General features: G+C 27.1%; 1 protein-coding gene across 1 annotated transcript; it reads right to left on the reverse strand.

Moving 5' to 3' along the window:
* Nucleotides 1-662: 662 nt before the first annotated feature.
* LOC136081864 (uncharacterized) lies at nt 663-20,702 on the reverse strand. Its single transcript, XM_065800159.1, has 14 exons — nt 20,600-20,702; nt 19,773-19,821; nt 14,459-14,962; nt 14,330-14,374; nt 13,714-14,202; nt 12,376-12,864; nt 12,235-12,270; nt 10,685-11,173; nt 10,077-10,565; nt 9,930-9,965; nt 2,331-2,819; nt 1,739-2,224; nt 1,521-1,559; nt 663-1,291 (listed from the first exon to the last, which is right to left on the reverse strand). The coding sequence occupies exons 1-14, from the start codon at nt 20,600-20,602 to the stop codon at nt 801-803; spliced, it is 4,134 nt and encodes a 1,377-aa protein (XP_065656231.1). The 5' UTR covers nt 20,603-20,702; the 3' UTR covers nt 663-800.
* Nucleotides 20,703-21,000: the final 298 nt, after the last annotated feature.

Consider the following 21,000-nt stretch of genomic DNA (forward strand, 5'->3'; position numbering starts at 1 on the left):
AAATAACAAACCTATATATTTTTAGATAATATAAGGCTTTATATAATATAATTCATTAAACTAATAAAGATAATTTAATTCATTAAAAAAAGATAAAAAATTAATTTTATGTTTTGAAAAATTTTGAATTATGGCCAGCTTTTTAAGGTTTTGCACCACTGTGTGATGGTTTAATTTAATTGGATTGTTATGAAAACTCGGTCAACGTTACTATTAAATTGTGCAGAAATGTAAAGAACGTAATAATTTAAAAAAAAGTAAATAACTTTCTAAATTAGTGTTGCCGATTTTTAATCTATTCTGCCCAATTGTGTAACATCTTCTTAAAAAATTAAATTTATTTGAGTTCCTTATTATTTTAAATGTGCTGAAATCACAGTTCTTAAAATCTTTATATCGACATTTAGGGATTTAGCTTATTGTTAAGTTAGCTAACATTAGTTAAACTATTAACATATTATAAATTATAAAAAATAAAAATATTATAAATATAATAAATTTTAAAAAAGAATAAATAAAATTTTACTTTTTACATTTTACTTGTGTTTTTCTGCAAAAACATGAGTTAGGGGAAACTATTTAGGGTTGAAAAAAATATTTAATTAATAATTTTCTAATTAAAATCTAATTAATAATGCTTCAGGGAAAATAAAAAATCAATGTTAAAAGATGCTAAATTATTTCAATATTCTTATAATGAATAATTCTTTAGTCGTATTAACTTTTTCGTCACAAACACCTTAAACAACGTTACATTTATCTAAAGCGACATTAAAGTTACTGTTTACAAGTACACTTAGTTAAACTTTATTGACAATTTTTAAATTTTTAACTGATCCAGCTTGAGCAGAATACCACTGATCACCTAGGTACACCTTGACATTTTTGAAATCACGTGCATCATTATTTCTGACAGTAAAAATAATATTGCCATTTAGACTCACTTCGAAAACATAGACCGAATAATCAAGTCGCTGACATATTTCGATCTTTGACCATTGGTTTAAAGGCAACGATGATGTTGTAGTAAAGAAATAATTTTTGTTTCCATTTATAGCAGAAGTAATCAATAACTTTCCTGATCCATCTTCGTGGAACCATACACCTGGTATTCTATCACCATAATTTGCTAAATCCTGTCCGATAGTCATATGAAGCACGCTATGCCATCCTGTTTGATATGAAGTTGGTTTAAGTTCAAATGAAACACTGTATTGTCTCTTTAATAGCACCAATGTCGCAACCAAGTTGTTTTTTTTAATCACAACTTCTGATGAATCGTCAATAAAATCTAAAAAAAAAAAAGTTCTCAAGACATTGTACATTGTATATAAAAACTACCAACTGCAATATATATATATATATATATATATATATGTATATATATATATATATATATATATATATATATATAATATATATATATATATATATATATATATATATATATATATATATATATATATATATATATATATATATACACATACATATATATATGTAGAATAAATAGAAAATACCTCTTGGAAGAATAATACCATTTAGATGCGGATCATTACCTAGTGTAAAACAGTCATAAAAAATTACATTTATAAGTAAATTAGATACTCCTTATCAAATATTTGATGTTACTATTGTACTGTAATTACTTATTTCAAACAATTTTTTTGTATTATAATAAAAAATATGACATAACTATAGTTGCTGTTTACTTGAAACAAAAAAGATCTTTACTCACTAGATGCTCCATTAACAACAAACAGATTTCTTATTGAACCATCTTGGACTTCATACCAAGGATCAGATGCATATACTTTCACATTATCAAAAGTTTGAACCTGGTTATTATTTTCAGAAAAGACAACTTCTCCATTTAATCGAATTGTGTATACATAAACTGAGTTTCTCAAAATTTGACTTATTTCAACATTAGACCACTGATTTAATTCAATCGGATTTGTGGTAAATACTCTGTCAACGTTACCATTAATTGGTGCGGAAATATAAAGACCACCTCTTCCATCAGCATGAAACCAGATACCGGGAACACGATCGCCATAATGACCAAAATCAGAACCAACAGAGAAATGAACAACACTATGCCAACCAGCAACAAACTTATTTGGATACACATCAAACGAAACTAAATACTCTCTATCTAGCTTTGGTAGTTCTGCAATAAGTTTTCCTTTTACTAATGGGGTAGATATACCAACAAGGTATTCTACAAAAAAAAAAAATACTTAAAGTAATAAAAATAATAGAACATTAACTTTTTAAAAAGTAATTTCTTATCTTTACTTATAATATCATTTCAACAGAACTCTTACGAGCATTTCCATTGAAAATTCGAAGATTAGAGATTGAGCCATCTTGGCCAGCATACCAGAGATCAGATGCATACACAACCATGTTTGTAAAGTCTCTAGGCTCAGAATTAGCTACTTTGTGAATATTTGCTCCATTTAAATCAACAGAAAACCAATACTTGCCATCATGCATACTTTGACTTATCTTAATATGAGTCCATTGATGTAATGGAAGTGGAGCTGTTTCAACATAGTAGTTATTATTACCATTTACTGCAGCAAAAATTGAAAGTTTTCCAGAGCCATCTTCATGAAACCAAACACCTGGATTTCTGTCCCCATAAGCTCCAAAATCTTTACCCAAGGTTAAATGAAGAACACTCTTCCAGCCCTTAGTGTAACTTTTAGGTTTAAGATTAAAATCCACAGTGTACTCCTTCTTCAAAACATTAAGTGTTCCGAGTATTGAACCTTGAGTAATGATTAACTCATTTCTATGGCTGATATAATCTAAATAGGAAATAAAATATAACTATTGATTTCAATATTCATATATATATATATATATACTTATTAATTTTAGAAACTAAAACTATTACCTAAAAGCAAAAAAAAAATTTGCAAATTTTGATTATTTTTTATTTTATTGAAAAACTTGAATCAATGCAAAATACTGCTGATACCAATATGTTAGAAGAAACAAAATATTGGCCACATAACAGATACAAATTAGAGATAACTCTATAAATCTGACACTACTCAAAATTTTAAGTTAACTGAATCTACCTAATATAATTTAACTGAATATTACTAATTAAACTTCAACTTACTAATTAGGACATTTCATCTGCTTACGTAGAAAAAAAGAAAATCAAATTAGCACCAATTAGAAAAGTTCAACTATTATTATCAACTATTATTAACTATATAACTGGGTGTCTATGGTACCCATACATCTGAGTTGAATAACTACAAACAGTTTGATGACAAAAGCAAAAGAATTAATTTGAACATACCAAAGCTAGTTGATTTTAAAAACAAATAAAAAGTTAGTCTAATGTAAGAGTACTTTATTATAGATGCAGCAGATGAAACTAAATGTATCAAAAATGAAGTACTTGTTTCAAGAGGAGAAGTTAAATCATCAACATAAAAAACAGTCAACCTCATACCTTATTTAAAGTCATTCCACTACCTAAATTTACTTGAATGTTTCAGAGACAGAAAAGATGACTGACAAAAAGATGTATGAAACAACAAGACCTATCAGGATATATCTTCAATTTAATACTTTTGGTTACAACTTACCATGTTTGTTTATTTTGTGTGTGTGTGTGTGAGTTAACTAGTTTCTATGGTTTATTGTTGACAGCTTTATAGCTATGGTATACATATGACTGAAATATAGCTATATATTATATGGTTTATAGCTGACTGATTTATAGCTAACTGGTTTCTTTGGTTGAAAAAGTCTAAATGAATTTTGAAACTTTATATAGAACCCATTAAACTAGTTGTTGAAGTTAATTTATTGTTTTTTAAAAAACTGAAAAAGCGGCTACTTAAATATTAAAGGTTTAATTTTTCTTAATTACTTTTTTTTTATTATTTATAACTTTTTCATTTTTATTACTTATTTATTTTCATGTAAAGTGAATTTAGGACTATTTCTCTTTATTTTTACATTTAATATTTAATCGTATTTGGTTATTTTATTTTATTGATTTTGCGACTCATATCATTTTAAAACCACACAAAATGTCTTAAAAGAATCATTTTTTAATTATGTCAGTATCTAATCCTAAACTACCAACCGATGTTTATTTTTTAGCCCAAAAATTATTTTATTATTAGTTTTGTAAAATTTGGACAATTGAACCACAAGTAACAGTTCGAGTGATTTTGATTCTCATTTCTGAAAAAAATAAAAACATGAGCAAATATGCTATATAAATAAATCAGATATGTGGCACATTTCTAAAATAAATGTAAAGTTATAAATCTCACAAAGCTCACAACAAAGTTAGATGTAAATTAACAAAATTTACATACAAATTAAATACATTTAACTTTCACTGAGAGTCAGAACTATCAACATTAACATATTTTAAGCAACAGTCTTATTTTTAGAAGGTATGAATAAAAGAATAACAAAATATAATTAAAAAAAATTCAAGACAAATTTTACAGGTTTAATGTAATATACCTGGGGCCTTCCTTATTTATGCTGTTTCTCTAATATGTAAACAATCTAGAGTATTTTCTTTCTTTAACTAAAGCTCATTCATACAACATGTAAAGCACTCTCTTTAAGTTTTCTTAACTCTACCTTTACCATTTAATCCTGAAGCTGCTACCTCTCTACAGGCTGGTACCTAAATCACTTTAATCTTCTCTAACAAACATTGTTCAACAAGACATTTTTTTCTAATCTAACTTTATTACTCTTGCCATCTTCATGTTAGTATTTTATATACAACCTACAACTTTTTAAGTCTTCAGTTAACCATTACCTAGTTTTTTAACCGTATCTTCTATTTTAAAGTAACTCATAACTTATTAGGAGTTGCTTGCAACCTTGTTAGAAGCAAATAAGAGTTTAAAAATATATAAATTTATGCCAGTATTTAACAGATTGTAAATGCAAGTATAAAATTATAATATAAAATATATATTTTGAATTTTTTCTAGCCCCAGCTATCAACCCTTGCTAAATCTTATAATTTTGCCGGGGCCGGGATTTCAAAAAGTCTCATTTTTAGCAGGGTACCTGTCACTTCCTATCTACAGATCAGAAGTTTTTGTAAAAATATATAGTGCAATAGCATACATAAAAAAGGTGTTTTCAGTAAAATGGTCATGACAAAAAAGAAGGTGACTTGTAGATCATACATACATTTTTCCTTATAGAAAATGTCCTGCCACATATTTTTAAGACACATAACACCTGACCCTTGAAATGGTCACTAAGGCAATAATAAATAAGCAAACAGCATTGTGAAAATAGGCATAGATGACACTATAGAAGCTGCCAGCCACAAACTTTATGATTTAAAGGTCAACTGCATAACTGTTCAAGGACCCATTATGAAGGATTGAATGTTTACAACTGGTTAATTGGAAAAAAGCCATTTAAGCAGCAACAATTGGAAAGTTCGACACTTCTGTATACCTTTACTTTGGAAGGAATAAAAGAATCTATTGATTTCTAGATTATCGACTAAGCCAGTGACTGCTAATCCACATTGCATCATCTCAATGTAGATAAAAGCAAGTTTCTCAGGTGTTTAAGATTCTCACATTTGATTTTGAGCGTGGATCAGCATGTCAAGATTTTATAAACAAAGAACAGAAGATTGGTGCACAGAAGCTAATACCATTTGCTGCCAGTAAGGTGTTCAAGCATGGCTCCAGTAATTACACTTCAGTCTTATAGCTATTTGGTAAACTATTGTTGGAAAGTGGCAGATTAACATATATTGAAAAACATTCTCAAAAAAACATTGTCAGGACTAATACCTTTCTAGAAGATTCTTTTTTCACAAAAATCAGTGAGTTTGATTTGCCTGAATGTCTTACGCCAGCAAAAATGATATTATATGCAGAAGATATCATACACTATAGTCATAAATATCTCAAGACTACTCAAGAGTGTCTTAAATTATAATTAAACAGTATAGCAAAGTACTTTAATAATAATGAATTAATAATTAATCTGAATGTGGGAAAAATGGAAGCAATGCTATTTAGATCTGCAAAAAAATGTTACAAGATTTAACTTTGATTAAGTTAAGAATAAGAAATAATTATCTTAGTGAAATTATATAAATGCCTTGGTGGTAAATTGGATCCAACGATTTCTTTAGAAAATCATTTTTAGGATAGTTAGAGAAAAACGTGCAGCCATTTAAAATTGTTGAGTAAATTAAAGATCTTCCTTCCTGCAAAGGCAACTTTCCAGATTTATAAACAAATTATTGTTCGAATAATAATAAACAATTTCAATATCAATCTTAATTTTACAACAACACACAAAGCCGCACAAAGTTCATTTGACAAAGACCAAAAGATATAATTGGTAGCCATCACAATCGTAAGGAAATTGAGAAAACCACCAAAAGAGACTCATACTTATTTGTAAAAAAGTGTTTAAATAATGAACTTGATGAAAATTTTGCTGATCACTTCGAAACTATTTAAAATAAGAAATGTACCAGACAAAGAATATTGTTAAGACTTCCGAAAATAAAACTTAAAATGACAAAAACTCTTTTTACTTTGCAGGAGCAAAACTTTTTAACGCGTTACCTTTAGACATTAGATTACAGCAGAACTAACATTATTTAAAAAAAAACTAAACAACTACTTTTTTTAAAGCAGCATTTTACTAATTTTAATACTTTTTATACTTTTTTCTTATTTTCGAAAAATTAATAATTTCAGTTTTAAGTTTTAGTTTATAAATAGGACACATGTTTATAAAGGTTTTTATAACTGAAAGTGTATATCCTGTAAAAATATCATTTCTATAAATAATAAATAAATAGGCTAGAGACAAAAATGAAAACTGGGATGAAATTCCTCTGAAGTGAAAGTAGTGAAGCAATTAATACACAATTTCATAGAAGTTGTGAAATTGTAGACAATTTTATCATTGTTAAAGTAAGAAGACTTGAAGAAGATAGCCATCTGGACTCTAAATTAACAAAAAAGGTAAAAAAAAGCAGCTTACATATAAAAATTTCATATTTGGGAGCAAAAATTACAGCGGACATTCATGAGAAAAGAAGAGTGAACATAGGTGGTAAATTCAAAAGAATGAATTTAACAACAGAGGATCTCAGAGCCTTAATAAAAAATGCAGAAAAGTTAGAATACAATATCATTGTCAGGATGAGTAGCATGTCAGCAGGCAGCTTGAAATAATTAAAGCAATTGTAATCATATTCACGCTTTTATTGTAATTTATCGTGGCATTTAAAAAAAATCACACTTAAAAAGCTGTAAATATTCCCAGCTTCTAATTGTAAAAACAAAGAAAACAATAAAAAGCATAGAAAATTCTTTTAGACATTCCAGCTATACTTTTTTGTTTCGCACATAATTAGATACCATTTGGAAAACAAAATAAATACTATGCGTTTTGATTTGCCATCTTCCATATATTTGTTGAAAAATGTCATTTTAAACCACCATTTTAAACAAATTTATTTTAACTAACTCAAAACATCAACAAGGAATTTTTTAAGTGTGATATTTGGGCTCAGCATCATTGAGAGCACAAGAATTCACCAAGCATTTATGTGATTTCTAAAAAAAAGTCTAATCTTATTAAAAAAAAAAGGACATTAAAGACAGGAAAAGCATGAGTATGAGAATATCAATGATCGTTGCAAAAAGTCTAAATGATTTAATCAATTGGGAAATAGATCAGTGAACCATTACTTTTTTGTTTTGTTTATTAACAAACCAATTATTGCGCAAAAAAATTGCTCATTGTTTATAAACAAACCAATTATTGCGCAAAACTTACATATTTATGGTCAATCTATTAAATCCATTGTAAAAGAGGTGCCAAGAGTTGTAAAGTTAGTGTATGGGATTGAGGGAAGAGATGATTTCATAAGAGCTACACATATACATACACATAAAGAGAACTGATATTGTGTGCCAATCAAAATAAGACTTCCTTAATATTTTAACTTAATGTTAGTATGTGTAAATAATACATTTTAACATTATTATGTGTAAACTTTAAAGATTTAAAAAACAAAAAACTGTCATCTATGGTCTTAACATAATAAGTTAATTGTCTTACTTATTGTAAGAAACATGTGTAACAATAAATAAATAAAATCAAAATGCAAAACTAAAATAAAGCAAAAAAAAAAATTAATATGAGAAAAATATTGCATTTTGCAAAGCTACTTTTTTTTTTTTAATAAATTCACTCCAAACAAGGCTGAAAGCAACCACTATTGAGTTGTTAGTAAGGAAAGAATAATGTTAAAGAGTAAGGAAACAATTGGCAGAAGACTTGAAATGTTGAAAATTATATGAGTTAGAAAAATATGATGAGAGAATAACAGAGCATTGGTGTCGGGGAAAAAACTTGAGGAATAAACGTTTTTAGAGCATGAAAGGACAGATACAGTAAAAGAATGCGACTTTGCTGAATGACAAATCAAACACAAAAGAGTTTTAGTTAATGGAACTTTGGTTTTGGTTGATGACAGCGACAATGATTCTACTTGCAGAAAAACGGAAGAGGTGCAACCTTACATCAATGGGAGAGTAACTCAAGCTAGGTAGACAGAACAGGTAGACAAAGCAACTATGTTTTTGGACCTTAAATAGAAGAGAAAGAGCATCATTAGAAGTACCGGCGCAAATAAGACAACAGTTCTCTATGCAGAAGCTATTATAAGATTTGTACTTCCCAATCAATTGTATATATGGTTTTCTATTAGAGGTTAGTAGTGAAAAATAATACCAGAAGGCGTAAGGAAAAAGACTCAGTGAGAGAGTTGCCTTCTAATAATATAGGAATATCCACAGTATTGCAGTTTTCAGTAAAAAAATAAGTTTAGCTGGTATAAAAATCCACTGCCCCAAACTGAAATCAGATTCAAGATGTTCTACCCAATCAGAAAGACTTTTTGTCATGACAGGAAAATAAAATTATGTTGTTAGTAAATAGGGCCACTTTAGATGTATGCTTAACAGGAATATCATAAATGTAGATAAAAACAACACAGGACCAATAATAGAGCTTTGAGGCACCCCAGAACTGTAAAGGAGGAGAGTGTTGGGCTTACAGCATTAATACTGCGGTTAAAAAAAAAAAGTTTAATAGTTTCGAAAACTTTCCCAGATAAACCATATAAAGCAAGCTAAGGGAATAAAAAAATAGTATGCCAAACTTTATCAAAAGCTTTAACTATGTCTAGACCAATGGTCCTTGCCTCGCCACCTCCATCTAATGCATAAAAGAATCTTTTAGTTACATCATTTAGCAAGTCAGCTCTAGAACAAAAAGACCAAAACCCAGATGTTAGTAACTTATTGATTAAATGATCAAAAAACTTGCAAATAATAAAGAGTAAACTGATCAAACAATTGTTGGAGGGGTCAAAATATTTACCAGATTTTTTAAAAATCGGACCCACAAATGCCACTTTCCAGCAGGCAGGAAAAAAAGATTAAGTCAAACACTTATTAAATAAATTAGATTGATATAAAATAAATTAAAGAGATTAAAAGGTTCTGGAAACAATTTCATAAGACACTTTTGCCGGGATCACAAGCTGTAGAAGAGTTTAATTGAGAAACGACTGTGGACAACAGAATCCAGAGTGATTTGTCAAAAAATGGATTAATCAGTTTAACTGGAACGGCAGTAAAAGTATGGCTATTAGATTTTAGATTTAAATTTGAAAAATAATTTTCTTTATATCTGAAATAAAAACAGCCTACCTTAACCAAAACTATTAGTGAACATAGCTACATTGACTAATAACAAATTTTATCATTTAGAAAGAAGGATCAATTAAAACAATATAATTATGACCGCAAAAAATGCATTAAAAAAGTAAAAAATTGAAATATTATTTTATATACCTGCAGGCAAAATAATAACTGGCTGCAATTCATTGTCTAAAAAAAATTAAACAGTAAACAAACTTATAAAAAACATATAGAAAAAAGCATAGTCTCAAAATCAAAAAAAAGGTTGAGCACAAAGAATGAACACAATTAAAAACATACTTGAAATACCATTGATAATAAATAAATTTCTTATTAAACCATCTTGGACTTCATACCAAGGATCAGATGCATATACTTTCACATTATCAAAACTTTGAACTTGGTTATTATTTTCAGAAAAGACAACTTCTCCATTTAATCGAATTGTGTATACATAAACTGAGTTTCTCAAAAATTGACTTATTTCAACATTAGACCACTGATTTAATTCAATCGGATTTGTGGTAAATACTCTGTCAACGTTACCATTAATTGGTGCAGAAATATAAAGACCACCTCTTCCATCAGCATGAAACCAGATACCGGGAACACGATCACCATAACGACCAAAATCAGAACCAATAGAGAAATGAATAACACTATGCCAACCAGCAACAAATTTTTTTGGACAAACATCAAATGAAACTAAATACTCTTTATCTAGTTTTGGCAGTTCTGCAATAAGTTTTCCTTTAATTAATGGAGTAGAAATGCTGCCGACAAGGTATTCTACAAAAAAAAGTACTTTTTAATAGAAATAAACAAAATAACAGAAATAAAAAAATGACTATCTTTCTAAAAATATCACATTAACTATAATGCCGTTCTAAGAAGAAACTTAAGCTTACGAGTATTTCCATTGATAATTTGAAGATTAGAGATTGAGCCATCTTGGCGAGCATACCAAGGATCAGAAGCATATACTTTTATGTTTTTAAAATCTCTAGCATCTGAATTTTCAACTCTATGGATGTTAACGCCATTCAGATCAACGGAAAACCAGCACTTACCACCACGCAAAAATTGAGAAATTCTAATATGAGACCATTGATTTAATGGAAGTGGAATTGTTTCAACATAATAGTTATTATTACCACTAACTGCAGCAAAAATAGAAAGTTTTCCTGAACCGTCTTCATGAAACCAAACACCTGGAATCCTGTCACCATAGGCTCCATAATCTTTTCCCAGAGTTAAATGAAGAACACTCTTCCAGCCCTTAGTGTAACTTTTAGGTTTAACATTAAAATCCACAGTGTACTCCTTTTTCAAAACATTGAGTGTTCCAAGTATTGATCCTTGAGTAATGATTAACTCATTTCTATGGTTGATAAATTCTAAATAAAAATAAAATATAGCTATATATCATTTTATAGAAACTGATTAACATTTTTTTAATTTGCTAGTTTTTGTTTTCATTAACTTTAGAAACAAAAACCATAAATCTTATTTTACAATTTTTAGGTAAAAAAATCATGTATAATTTATTTTTTGTGGATTTAGGAAGGCTGTGTGTGTATGTATATATATATATATATATATATATATATATATATATATATATATATATATATATATATATATATATATATATATATATATATACATATATATGTATATATATATATATATATATATATATATATATATATATGTATATATATATATAAATATATATATACATATATACATATATATATATATATATATATATATATATATATATATATATATATATATATATATATATATATATATATATAAATATAAATATATATATATATATACATACACACACACATATATATATATATATATATATATATATATATATATATATATATATATATATATATATATATATATATATATATATATATATTGAGATTTAGTAACTCTTCCTGATGATCCAGCAATGGTGAAACTTAAAGTAGAAGATAAAAGTTAGATAAGTGTTTTTTACTAATTTATATATATATATATATATATATATATATATATATATATATATATATATATATATATATATATATATATATATATATATATATATATATAAATATATATATATATACATATATATATATATATATATATATATATATATATATATATATATATATATATATATGTATATATATATATATATATATATATATATATATATATATATATATATATATATATATATATATATGTATATATAAACTATGATTAACATTTTACTCGTAACTGAATTGTTTTTCTCGCCTTTACCATGACTAAAAAGTTTCACTATATGTGCTATTAAAACAGCTTTATCATTAAAAAAGAATAAATAACTGAGGCACAATAATTAAGAAAATTTTTTCCATTAAAAAAATATTAAATCAAAGATTAAAATATATATTTTATATACCTGCAGGTAAAATAACAACTGGTTGCAACCCATTATCTAAAAAAGTTGAACAGTCAACAAAAAATTGTATAGAAAATAGCATAGCCTTAAAATCGAAAAAAAAAGGTGGAACACAAAGAATAAACACAATTAAAAACATACTTGAAATACCATTGACAATAAACAAGTTTCTTATTAATCCATCTTGGACTTCATACCAAGGATCAGATGCATATACTTTCACATTATCAAAACTTTGAACTTGGTTATTATTTTCAGAAAAGACAACTTCTCCATTTAATCGAATTGTGTATACATAAACTGAGTTTCTCAAAATTTGACTTATTTCAACATTAGACCACTGATTTAATTCAACTGGATTTGTGGTAAATACTCTGTCAACGTTACCATTAATTGGTGCGGAAATATAAAGACCACCTCTTCCATCAGCATGAAACCAGATACCGGGAACACGATCACCATAATGACCAAAATCAGAACCAATAGAGAAATGAATAACACTATGCCAACCAGCAACAAATTTTTTTGGAAAGACATCAAACGAAACTAAATACTCTTTATCTAGTTTTGGCAGTTCTGCAATAAGTTTTCCTTTTACTAATAGAGTGTTGGAATTACCAAGAATATTTTCTACAACATGAAAAAAATATAAAATTAAAAACAAGGTGTAATTGCAATTCAAAATTTCATTTAATTATATAATATTGATTTTGGTAATTATATAATATTGAACAACAATTATTTTTCTATATGTGGCATAGTTAAGCCGCATTAAACATTAGATATAATGAAGAAATGGTTTTTTATACTTTGATTTGATATTCATTTTTGCTATGCAAAAAGCTTTCTCAGCTTTTATAAATTTAACTGTTTCACACATGTGGTTGTTTAAGCAATTTCTACAACCGAGTGCTTGTTCTAACAACAATTCATAATGAAGTTTAGAATTTTTTTTCTTTGAATTTAGTTTTTATCTGCCAAAGAGTATTTTTATTGTGGTGCTAACACAATGATTAACATTTTACTTGCAACTGAATTGTTTTTCTTGCCATTACCACGACTAAAAAGTTTCACTATATGTGCTATAAAAAAATAAAGTCCTCGAAAAGCAACTTTTATGAAAAGTAAAAAGACATGTATTAACTAACAAATAGGTAGAACATGCAAGGAGTAGTATAAGCATTAACTGAGGGGGTTGGGCAGGAATAGAATTAAAGTTATAATTTTTATTAAACAATGCTTTATTTTTATAAATGTTTGTTATTGTAAATAAATGAATAAAAATATGAAATATAATACATAATAACTAAACAAATTTCACAAAAATAGATAAAAATAGATAAAAAGTGTATTTTTTACAATGTAAAAAGAAATAAGTTTTAATATGTGTAGATAAAAATTGACAAAATAAAAACTTTTAGAAAAACAAACAGGAAATATGAAAGATAATAAAAAATAAAATAAAAATATTGTTCTTACCAGCTTTTCCGTTGATAATCAGAAGATTATTTATAAAACCATGTTGTGCAGCATACCAAAGATCAGATGCATAAACTTTTATATTTTGGAATTCTCTGGCATCTGAATTTTCTACTCTATGAACATTATTTCCATTTAAATCAACTGAAAACCAATACTTACCATCCAACATAATTTGGCATATTTTAATATGAGACCATTGACCCAATGGTAGTGGAGCTGTTTCAACATAGTAATTAACATTACCACTGATTGCAGCAAAAATGCTAAGTTTTCCTGAACCATCTTCATGAAACCAAACTCCAGGGTTTCTGTCTCCGTAAGTTCCGTAGTCTTTATCCAATGTTAAATGAAGGACACTCTTCCATCCCTTAGAGTAACTAATAGGCTTTACATTAAAAGAAACAACATACTCTTTTCTTAAAACATTTAAAACACCAATTAAAGAACCTTTAGTTAATGCAAATTCTTGTTTTTGATTGATAAGTTCTACAAAAAAAAAAAAACAGTAATAAATGAGTTTAATAATTAAAGAACTTAAAAATAATTATAAAAATAATTATAAAGTACTAACAGAAAACAATTAGTAAAGTATCAAATATAAACATGCAACTACCTTTTGGAACTAAAATAATAGGAGGCAGAGAGGTAGAAACTATATCTAATAAACAAAAATGCAGTTGTTAAATCATATACTCAGAACAAAGGTAAAAATACTCAGTAAAATCATAGTTAAGTTACTCACTAGAAATTTTGTTCAGAATGTATAAATTTTTGATTTGTCCATTTTGAGCTTCATACCATGGGTCTGATGTATAAACTTTAACATTTTTGAAAACTTGTGGCTGCTGATTTTTTTCAGTAAAAACAACTTGACCATTAATTTTTATTGTGTATATATATTCAATAAGTTCATATGTATTTTGTTTTATAGTTTGGGCTATTTCAACTTGAGACCATTGATTCAATGGAATTGGGTTTGTATTAAAATAACGGTTTAGATCACCATTAATTGGAGCTGCAATATGAAGGCCTCCTTTACCATCCTCATGAAACCAGACACCAGGTACTCGATCTCCATATTTATTAGCATTTTCACCAATAGTGAAGTGAACAACACTATGCCAACCGGGTAAAAACAAAGTAGGTCTAACTTGAAATGAAACTAAATATTCTTTATTCAGTTCTGGAATAATTGCTACAAGGTTTCCTTTTTCAATTGATGTGCTTAAATCACATATAAGATGTTCTAAAAAATAGTGAACTCTGTTTATTAACTAAATTTTGCCTACTGTCAATTATTTAGGCACTAATTTACTCTTCTACCCCTAATCTTTATGATTGATTATTATAGAGAATTTTATAACAAATGTGCATACATAAACTGACATAGGGCTAGATGTGAATTAATGTAAATACATCAACTAAGACATATGGATAGAAATTAATATATATACTTTATATATTTATAAAGTTTAAAAAAATATTTAAAAATGTTACATAGATTGGTTTCATAGGTCAGTTAGGCACTATGTATATTTAGTTTCCAAATAGAATGAGTGAGGTTTGACTGAAAACTGACAATAAGTGTTAAAATCTTTCATGCCTGAATCCAGGAATATTTAAGAGGCACAATTATAATTTGGGAGAAAAAATATACTTTAAAACCACAGTAAAAACCAGTCAGCCATAAAGCAGTAGTAAGAAGTGCAATGATAGGATGAACCTATGGAAGAAGTACAAGATAAAAGTTTTAGTGATGTCATAGCAAGGTCTGAACCCCCCAAAGGAAAACGAGGAGAAACTGAGTCTTGACTAGGATTAAAGAAAAGAAATAAATTAGGAAGTAAAGAAAGTGATTATGGTTGTATAAAAAACAAATCAAAAATTTAACCATCTAAATGATAGACTGGAAAAATACAAAAGCTTTGAGCTTTAACATGGTACTAGTACTCAGCCATTTTATGTGATATATGTAAAAGTCACTAATAACAATAATATTGGCTGCAGTATAAAGAGAAATAGCTAAATCAATTTAATCATAAGCAGCGTTGAAAAAAGTGCAGTCTTAAGAAGAAGAAAAATAATTAACAAAAAGTGATTATTACTAAGGATAAGGGTGCTTAACAAAAGGACATAAGAGAATTTTCAGAGAATTTAAAACTGACACATAAGTACACAAGTATATAGAAGTATATACTCAGGTTTAGCATGTGATTATTGGAGTCTTTGAAAATAAAAGAATAATAGCCAGAGAGCTAGTAAGTCTGGTGAATCTTGCAAGAGGCAAAATTCAATTTAAAAAATGCAACTTTGAAGACCACAAATATTTGTAGAAAAAAGATTTTCAATAAGGTAATGATAGTTGTTTTTTATGTTTAATATTTTTAGGTACTTAAAACATTTTAGATTATTAGGGACTTTGACTGGATCATAAATGTTGCATGGCACTCTAAGTAATGAGCTATGCAGTCAACTCAGTCCTGCTAATTAACCAAAAGTCATAACTAAGGGCTTCTTATGCACACTAACAGGGACAACATCCATGGACAAGATTGCCCTGGTAATACTCTGATATTTTACAGCTCTCAGAAAGCTACAACAGATTTAGAGAAAATCTGATAGTTGCATAGCCACTATCAAAGAGGCCCATGCAAAAATTAATGAGAAGATCCAATATTAATTATTCTAGACAGAATAAAATCTAACACAGGTTTACATTTACGCCAGACTAATAGATGAAAAAGAAATGCGAGGTCAATATGACTTTTCTGCTTACTCCTAAAGTCTTTCCTTGGGAGGCTTTCTACAAGACAGTAGTTGAATGCAGTTAACATCTGCCTAAGAATAATTTTTTTATTGACACATCATGTCTAGTCTTTACTCAACCAAAATCCTTCAAGACAGCAAGCCCCGTAACATTTTTAAGTTATGTCTCAAATGATTTAAAATTGATAACAATTTTAAAACATTTGAGACATATATCTAAAAAAATATTAAAACGCAACAAATTTTTGTTTACGATTGATATTACTAATTATATTGTTTTATTTTGTTTTAAATCCACTAGAGTTTCGTCTCAATTGCGTTACTTAGTTACGAAAAATAAATAAAGTTTCAATTCGCAAATAAGTGACATTTTTTTATTAAATCATTAAAACATTCTTTCTTTAGGTTACGCCTCAATTGGTTACAATTGAAACATAAGTGTGGCAATTGAGACGTAACGTTACGTCTCAATTGCCACATTACACGTTAAATTTAACCAATTGAGGCGAAACTTTTGGACATTAAAAATAAAATATTATATAAATTAGTATATAAAGCGTAAATAAAATACCTAACTAAAAATTGTCTTAAGTGTTGCTTTGTACGCTACTACAGGTTCTACCCACTTTTTATTAGAATTATTATTGTTATTATAATAATTATTATTATTGTTATTATTATCATTATTGATTATGGTAGAGAATTTTATGCTGATTAAGAATGTTGAAAAAATTACACTAAAAAACACTAATATATGTCATTTTTTAAAAACGTTTTATACCTAAGTTACATTTAGAAATCGATTGTTGAGAAAAAGTATATATATAGCATATAAATATTATTTGAATCAAATGCACTTTTCTTATATTTATTTATAAATATTATTTGTATCGAATATATTTTTCTTATATTTATCTATTTACAAAATATCAAGCGTTTTCACACCTTATACAGTTGAATCTCCATACGTAAAAATTTTGTCATAAAAATAACAGAAGTTTGATAGTACATATTGCGTAAAAGTGTCATGTAGTATGAAAAGTACATTTGTAACAAAACCAAAAAATAGCAGAAAAATTGTAACAAAACTGTAACGTATTATCATCATTGCTATTGCGGAAGACATGGGGCAGGTTGTACTAGATTAGATGATACTAGTAGCAGAGTGATCGTGTTAATGCTGAACCTGGTTTGACTTCTAAACTGCTTTTTTAAGCAGTACTTTATTCAAGAGCTTTTGAATATACATTAAGATTAACATAACCTGATGGAAAACTGGAAATTAAGGTGAAGTCTCTATTTTGTGGTTGTAGTCATGGTTAGACACACCACACTAAAACTTCAAACAGATCAGAAACATACATCAAGTAACTTACAAGTAAATTAAGACCATGCTCTGCATGTCTGCAAGTAAATTAAGACCATGCATTTAAAAAGGTACAAACATGCAAATTTAAGACTGCTTTAGTAATATTGTTATTGCGACAGTACTAAATATTGCACGCTTATAATCTTTATTCGTTCAAATATTTTAATAATAAAGTTTGCTTGCGTAAATTTTAATGTTGTTTCAAAAAACATATTTTACATGTTTTTGAGGTTTTTAAGGTTAAAAAAAAAACGTTTTTAGTTAAAAAATATTTTAAGGTGTCTGAGGTTAAAGATAACGGTTAGCGTTCTTTAGGATGATTCAAAATATGATTTCGAATAGTTGATAAAGACCTGGAACGATATAGTTAGTATTTGTATTAGTATCAAAAGTTATGACATTTGGGTCTGCATTTTATTAAAAGTTTAAAATTTTACTCCGAAAGAACGCCAACCAAATATTACACATGATCAATTTGACTGGTTTGTTATTAACTCGATGAAGCATATAAGGGATGTAAATAAGAATGTGTCAATTTGATTATTACTTTTTAATATTAAAGGAGTTCTAAATCTGCAAAAAATAAAAAAATAATAAAAATAATAATAATGTCTTACTAGTAAAACTTTAATTATTTTCTACTCTTTCCCGGGGTACGCGGGAAAATGACGATAATGTCACTACTAAATGGGAAAAAGTTTTAACCAGAAATAATATACCTTTAATTATTTTTTTGATAAACTCAATTTTTTTTTAAGTTGAACTTTTTAAAATTTAATATTTTATTAAGTTTTGACATGGAACTTCCTCCTACGGTAAAATATCGCTAGCCAATTTCTTATGGGGATGCTCTATCAAATCTAGACTTTAGATTAAAAAAAAAAAAAAGCTCTTATGCCTCTTCCTCTTAAGAAGAAGGGTTTAACTCTTCTTCTTAAGAAGAAGGATTTAACTCTTCTTCTTAAGAATAAATATTTACCTCTTCTTCTTAAGAAGAAATGTTTACCTCTAAGAGACCTAAGGGAAAGAAATTTCTTTCTCTTCTTAAGTAGAAATAGGTAATAAAAATTTCTTTAAAGTTAATCGTAAAGTTACTAAATAATCTTCAACAGTTTAAACTTTAATGCAAATGTGTCAAAATATTAAATAAATGATATTGTAAATAAATGATAGACTTTGGAAAAATATTATTTAAAACTATAAGCCAATTTTTATCAGTGCCGTAGTGTTGTTAAGTCCAAATATTGAAGCAAAGATAATCAACTGGGTACCTTGACATTAGGAATAACCGGGCGAATTCGGGTGCCTAATGTTTTCAGTAAGTTATTTAAATTGCTTTTATTAGCTTATAATAATCATAAAATTATTAAGGGAATGTATTTACTTTATAATTTTATGATTATTATAAGCTATTAATACAAAAATTTAGTGATTTATGTGGTTTTTAAATATTAAATTATCAAATAACAAAATTCAAAAACATGTGTATATATTTTGGAACCTTGCTCGTTATATATAGATTAAACCTTATAAACTCAAAATTATGCCCATTTTTTATCCTTAGTCTGTAATAAAAGTTTTATGATTATATAATCATATAAATGTGCTCATATGAGCATGTTAAGAAAAGAAAAAAAAACAGAAAACCTCGTAATTTTTTTTTTTTTTTCATAAACCTTACTAATTTCCTCAATAAATTTTTCTTTAGTCTTAGTTAATGCAAACAATTTTTGTTTGGAAAACCTATTGGACGGTTGAGGCCTTCCTAGACTTTAATTTTTCAATCTAAATTTGTTCCAAGCTCAGAACGTTGCCATTTTTTGCTAAACACTCTTATATGATATAATATAAAAACACAAAAATTTTGACATTTTTTTGCCTTTTTTTTTTCTTTAAATTTTAAGTATAAGTAATGTAATACCTTGAGCATTTGCAACCACGCAAAGTAAGAATGCAAGTAGAATCTCCATCTATATGAAAAACAATTCTATTAATAATTTTTATTTGAAAAGTAACAAAAAAAGAACAACTATGTGTGTATCTTATACTACGCAAATGTGAAATAAAATACATGTAAATACGAAATGTATAGTATCAGGGTTGAGCTCGGTAAATGGTTACTTGATGTATTCACCAGTAAATTCACTGGTAAGCTATTAGTATTGCAACCAATCTATCCGAAGATCAAGCGTGCCTATATGGTCAATATGATGCTCCATGATGTTGTTGATCGCTGTAGTAAAAATTTACCGGTAAATAAATTAGCTTATCCATTACCAAAATTACCAGTTTTACTGGGCTCAATCCTTCATAGTATGTTGCAAAGATACAACATATTACAATGTGTTAATGCATTTATTGTGGTGCGAATGCATGTATTGTATCATTCCTGCACGCATTATCTTGCAAGCTGTACATAGACAAATCAGATGTTGTAAAAAAATGTATATAAGTATATTTTTTACAATGCATAGTAAAAATTTTATCTTCAACATGTTTAAGATAAAATTTTTGTTCTTTGAAATACTTTACCAACACTTGTAAATACTTTACCGACACTTGTAAATACTTTACTAACACTTGTAAATGTCACAAAAAATACTGATTAAGCAGAATTATTAATTAACTGTTACAAATTTCTTATCTTGTGTTTATATAAATATTTATTATAATATAACATATAAATAAATTAACCAAAATTAAATGCAGTTTTATTTTAAATTAATTTTAATTTAAATAGTTTCTTACCATCTTCAAAATGAGATTGACGATTCCGTATAAAAATAAAAACAATCAAACTTTATATAGCGAGTTTAAGGAAGAAGTAAATTATTTTTCAAATTATTTTTATGTAACAAGTTCCGCCTAAAGTTTAAATATCGAATACTAGTGATAATATATTGAATATCAAGAATTAAGTTGTATTTTTACATAAGCATCTAATCCCAATAACATAATTGTATTTAGATATATTTAATAAGTTATAATATATGTAATGATAAGGTTTATTCTTTTTTTTTTTAAATGCAAAATACATCAAAAATTTTTTTAGAAAATTAAAAAAATTTCTTCAAGTTTTTCATTTACTTTTCTGTTTTATAGACTTTTGACAACAGCTATTTTTAACTTTTTCTTTTTAAAAAAAACTT

This window comes from Hydra vulgaris, chromosome 06 (assembly GCF_038396675.1).
Source record: "Hydra vulgaris chromosome 06, alternate assembly HydraT2T_AEP".
NCBI classification, from domain to species: Eukaryota; Metazoa; Cnidaria; class Hydrozoa; order Anthoathecata; family Hydridae; genus Hydra; species Hydra vulgaris.

What these genes read in the sequence shown, in the direction of transcription:
- LOC136081864 (XM_065800159.1), bottom strand. An exon ending in CGTGGTTGCAAATGCTCAAG is followed by an intron (nt 14,963 to 19,772) that starts GTATTACATTAC and finishes ACTATTTTTTAG; the next exon opens with AACATCTTATATGTGATTTA. An exon ending in AGTTATTATTTTGCCTGCAG is followed by an intron (nt 2,820 to 9,929) that starts GTATATAAAATA and finishes TTTCCTATTTAG; the next exon opens with ATTATATCAGCCATAGAAAT.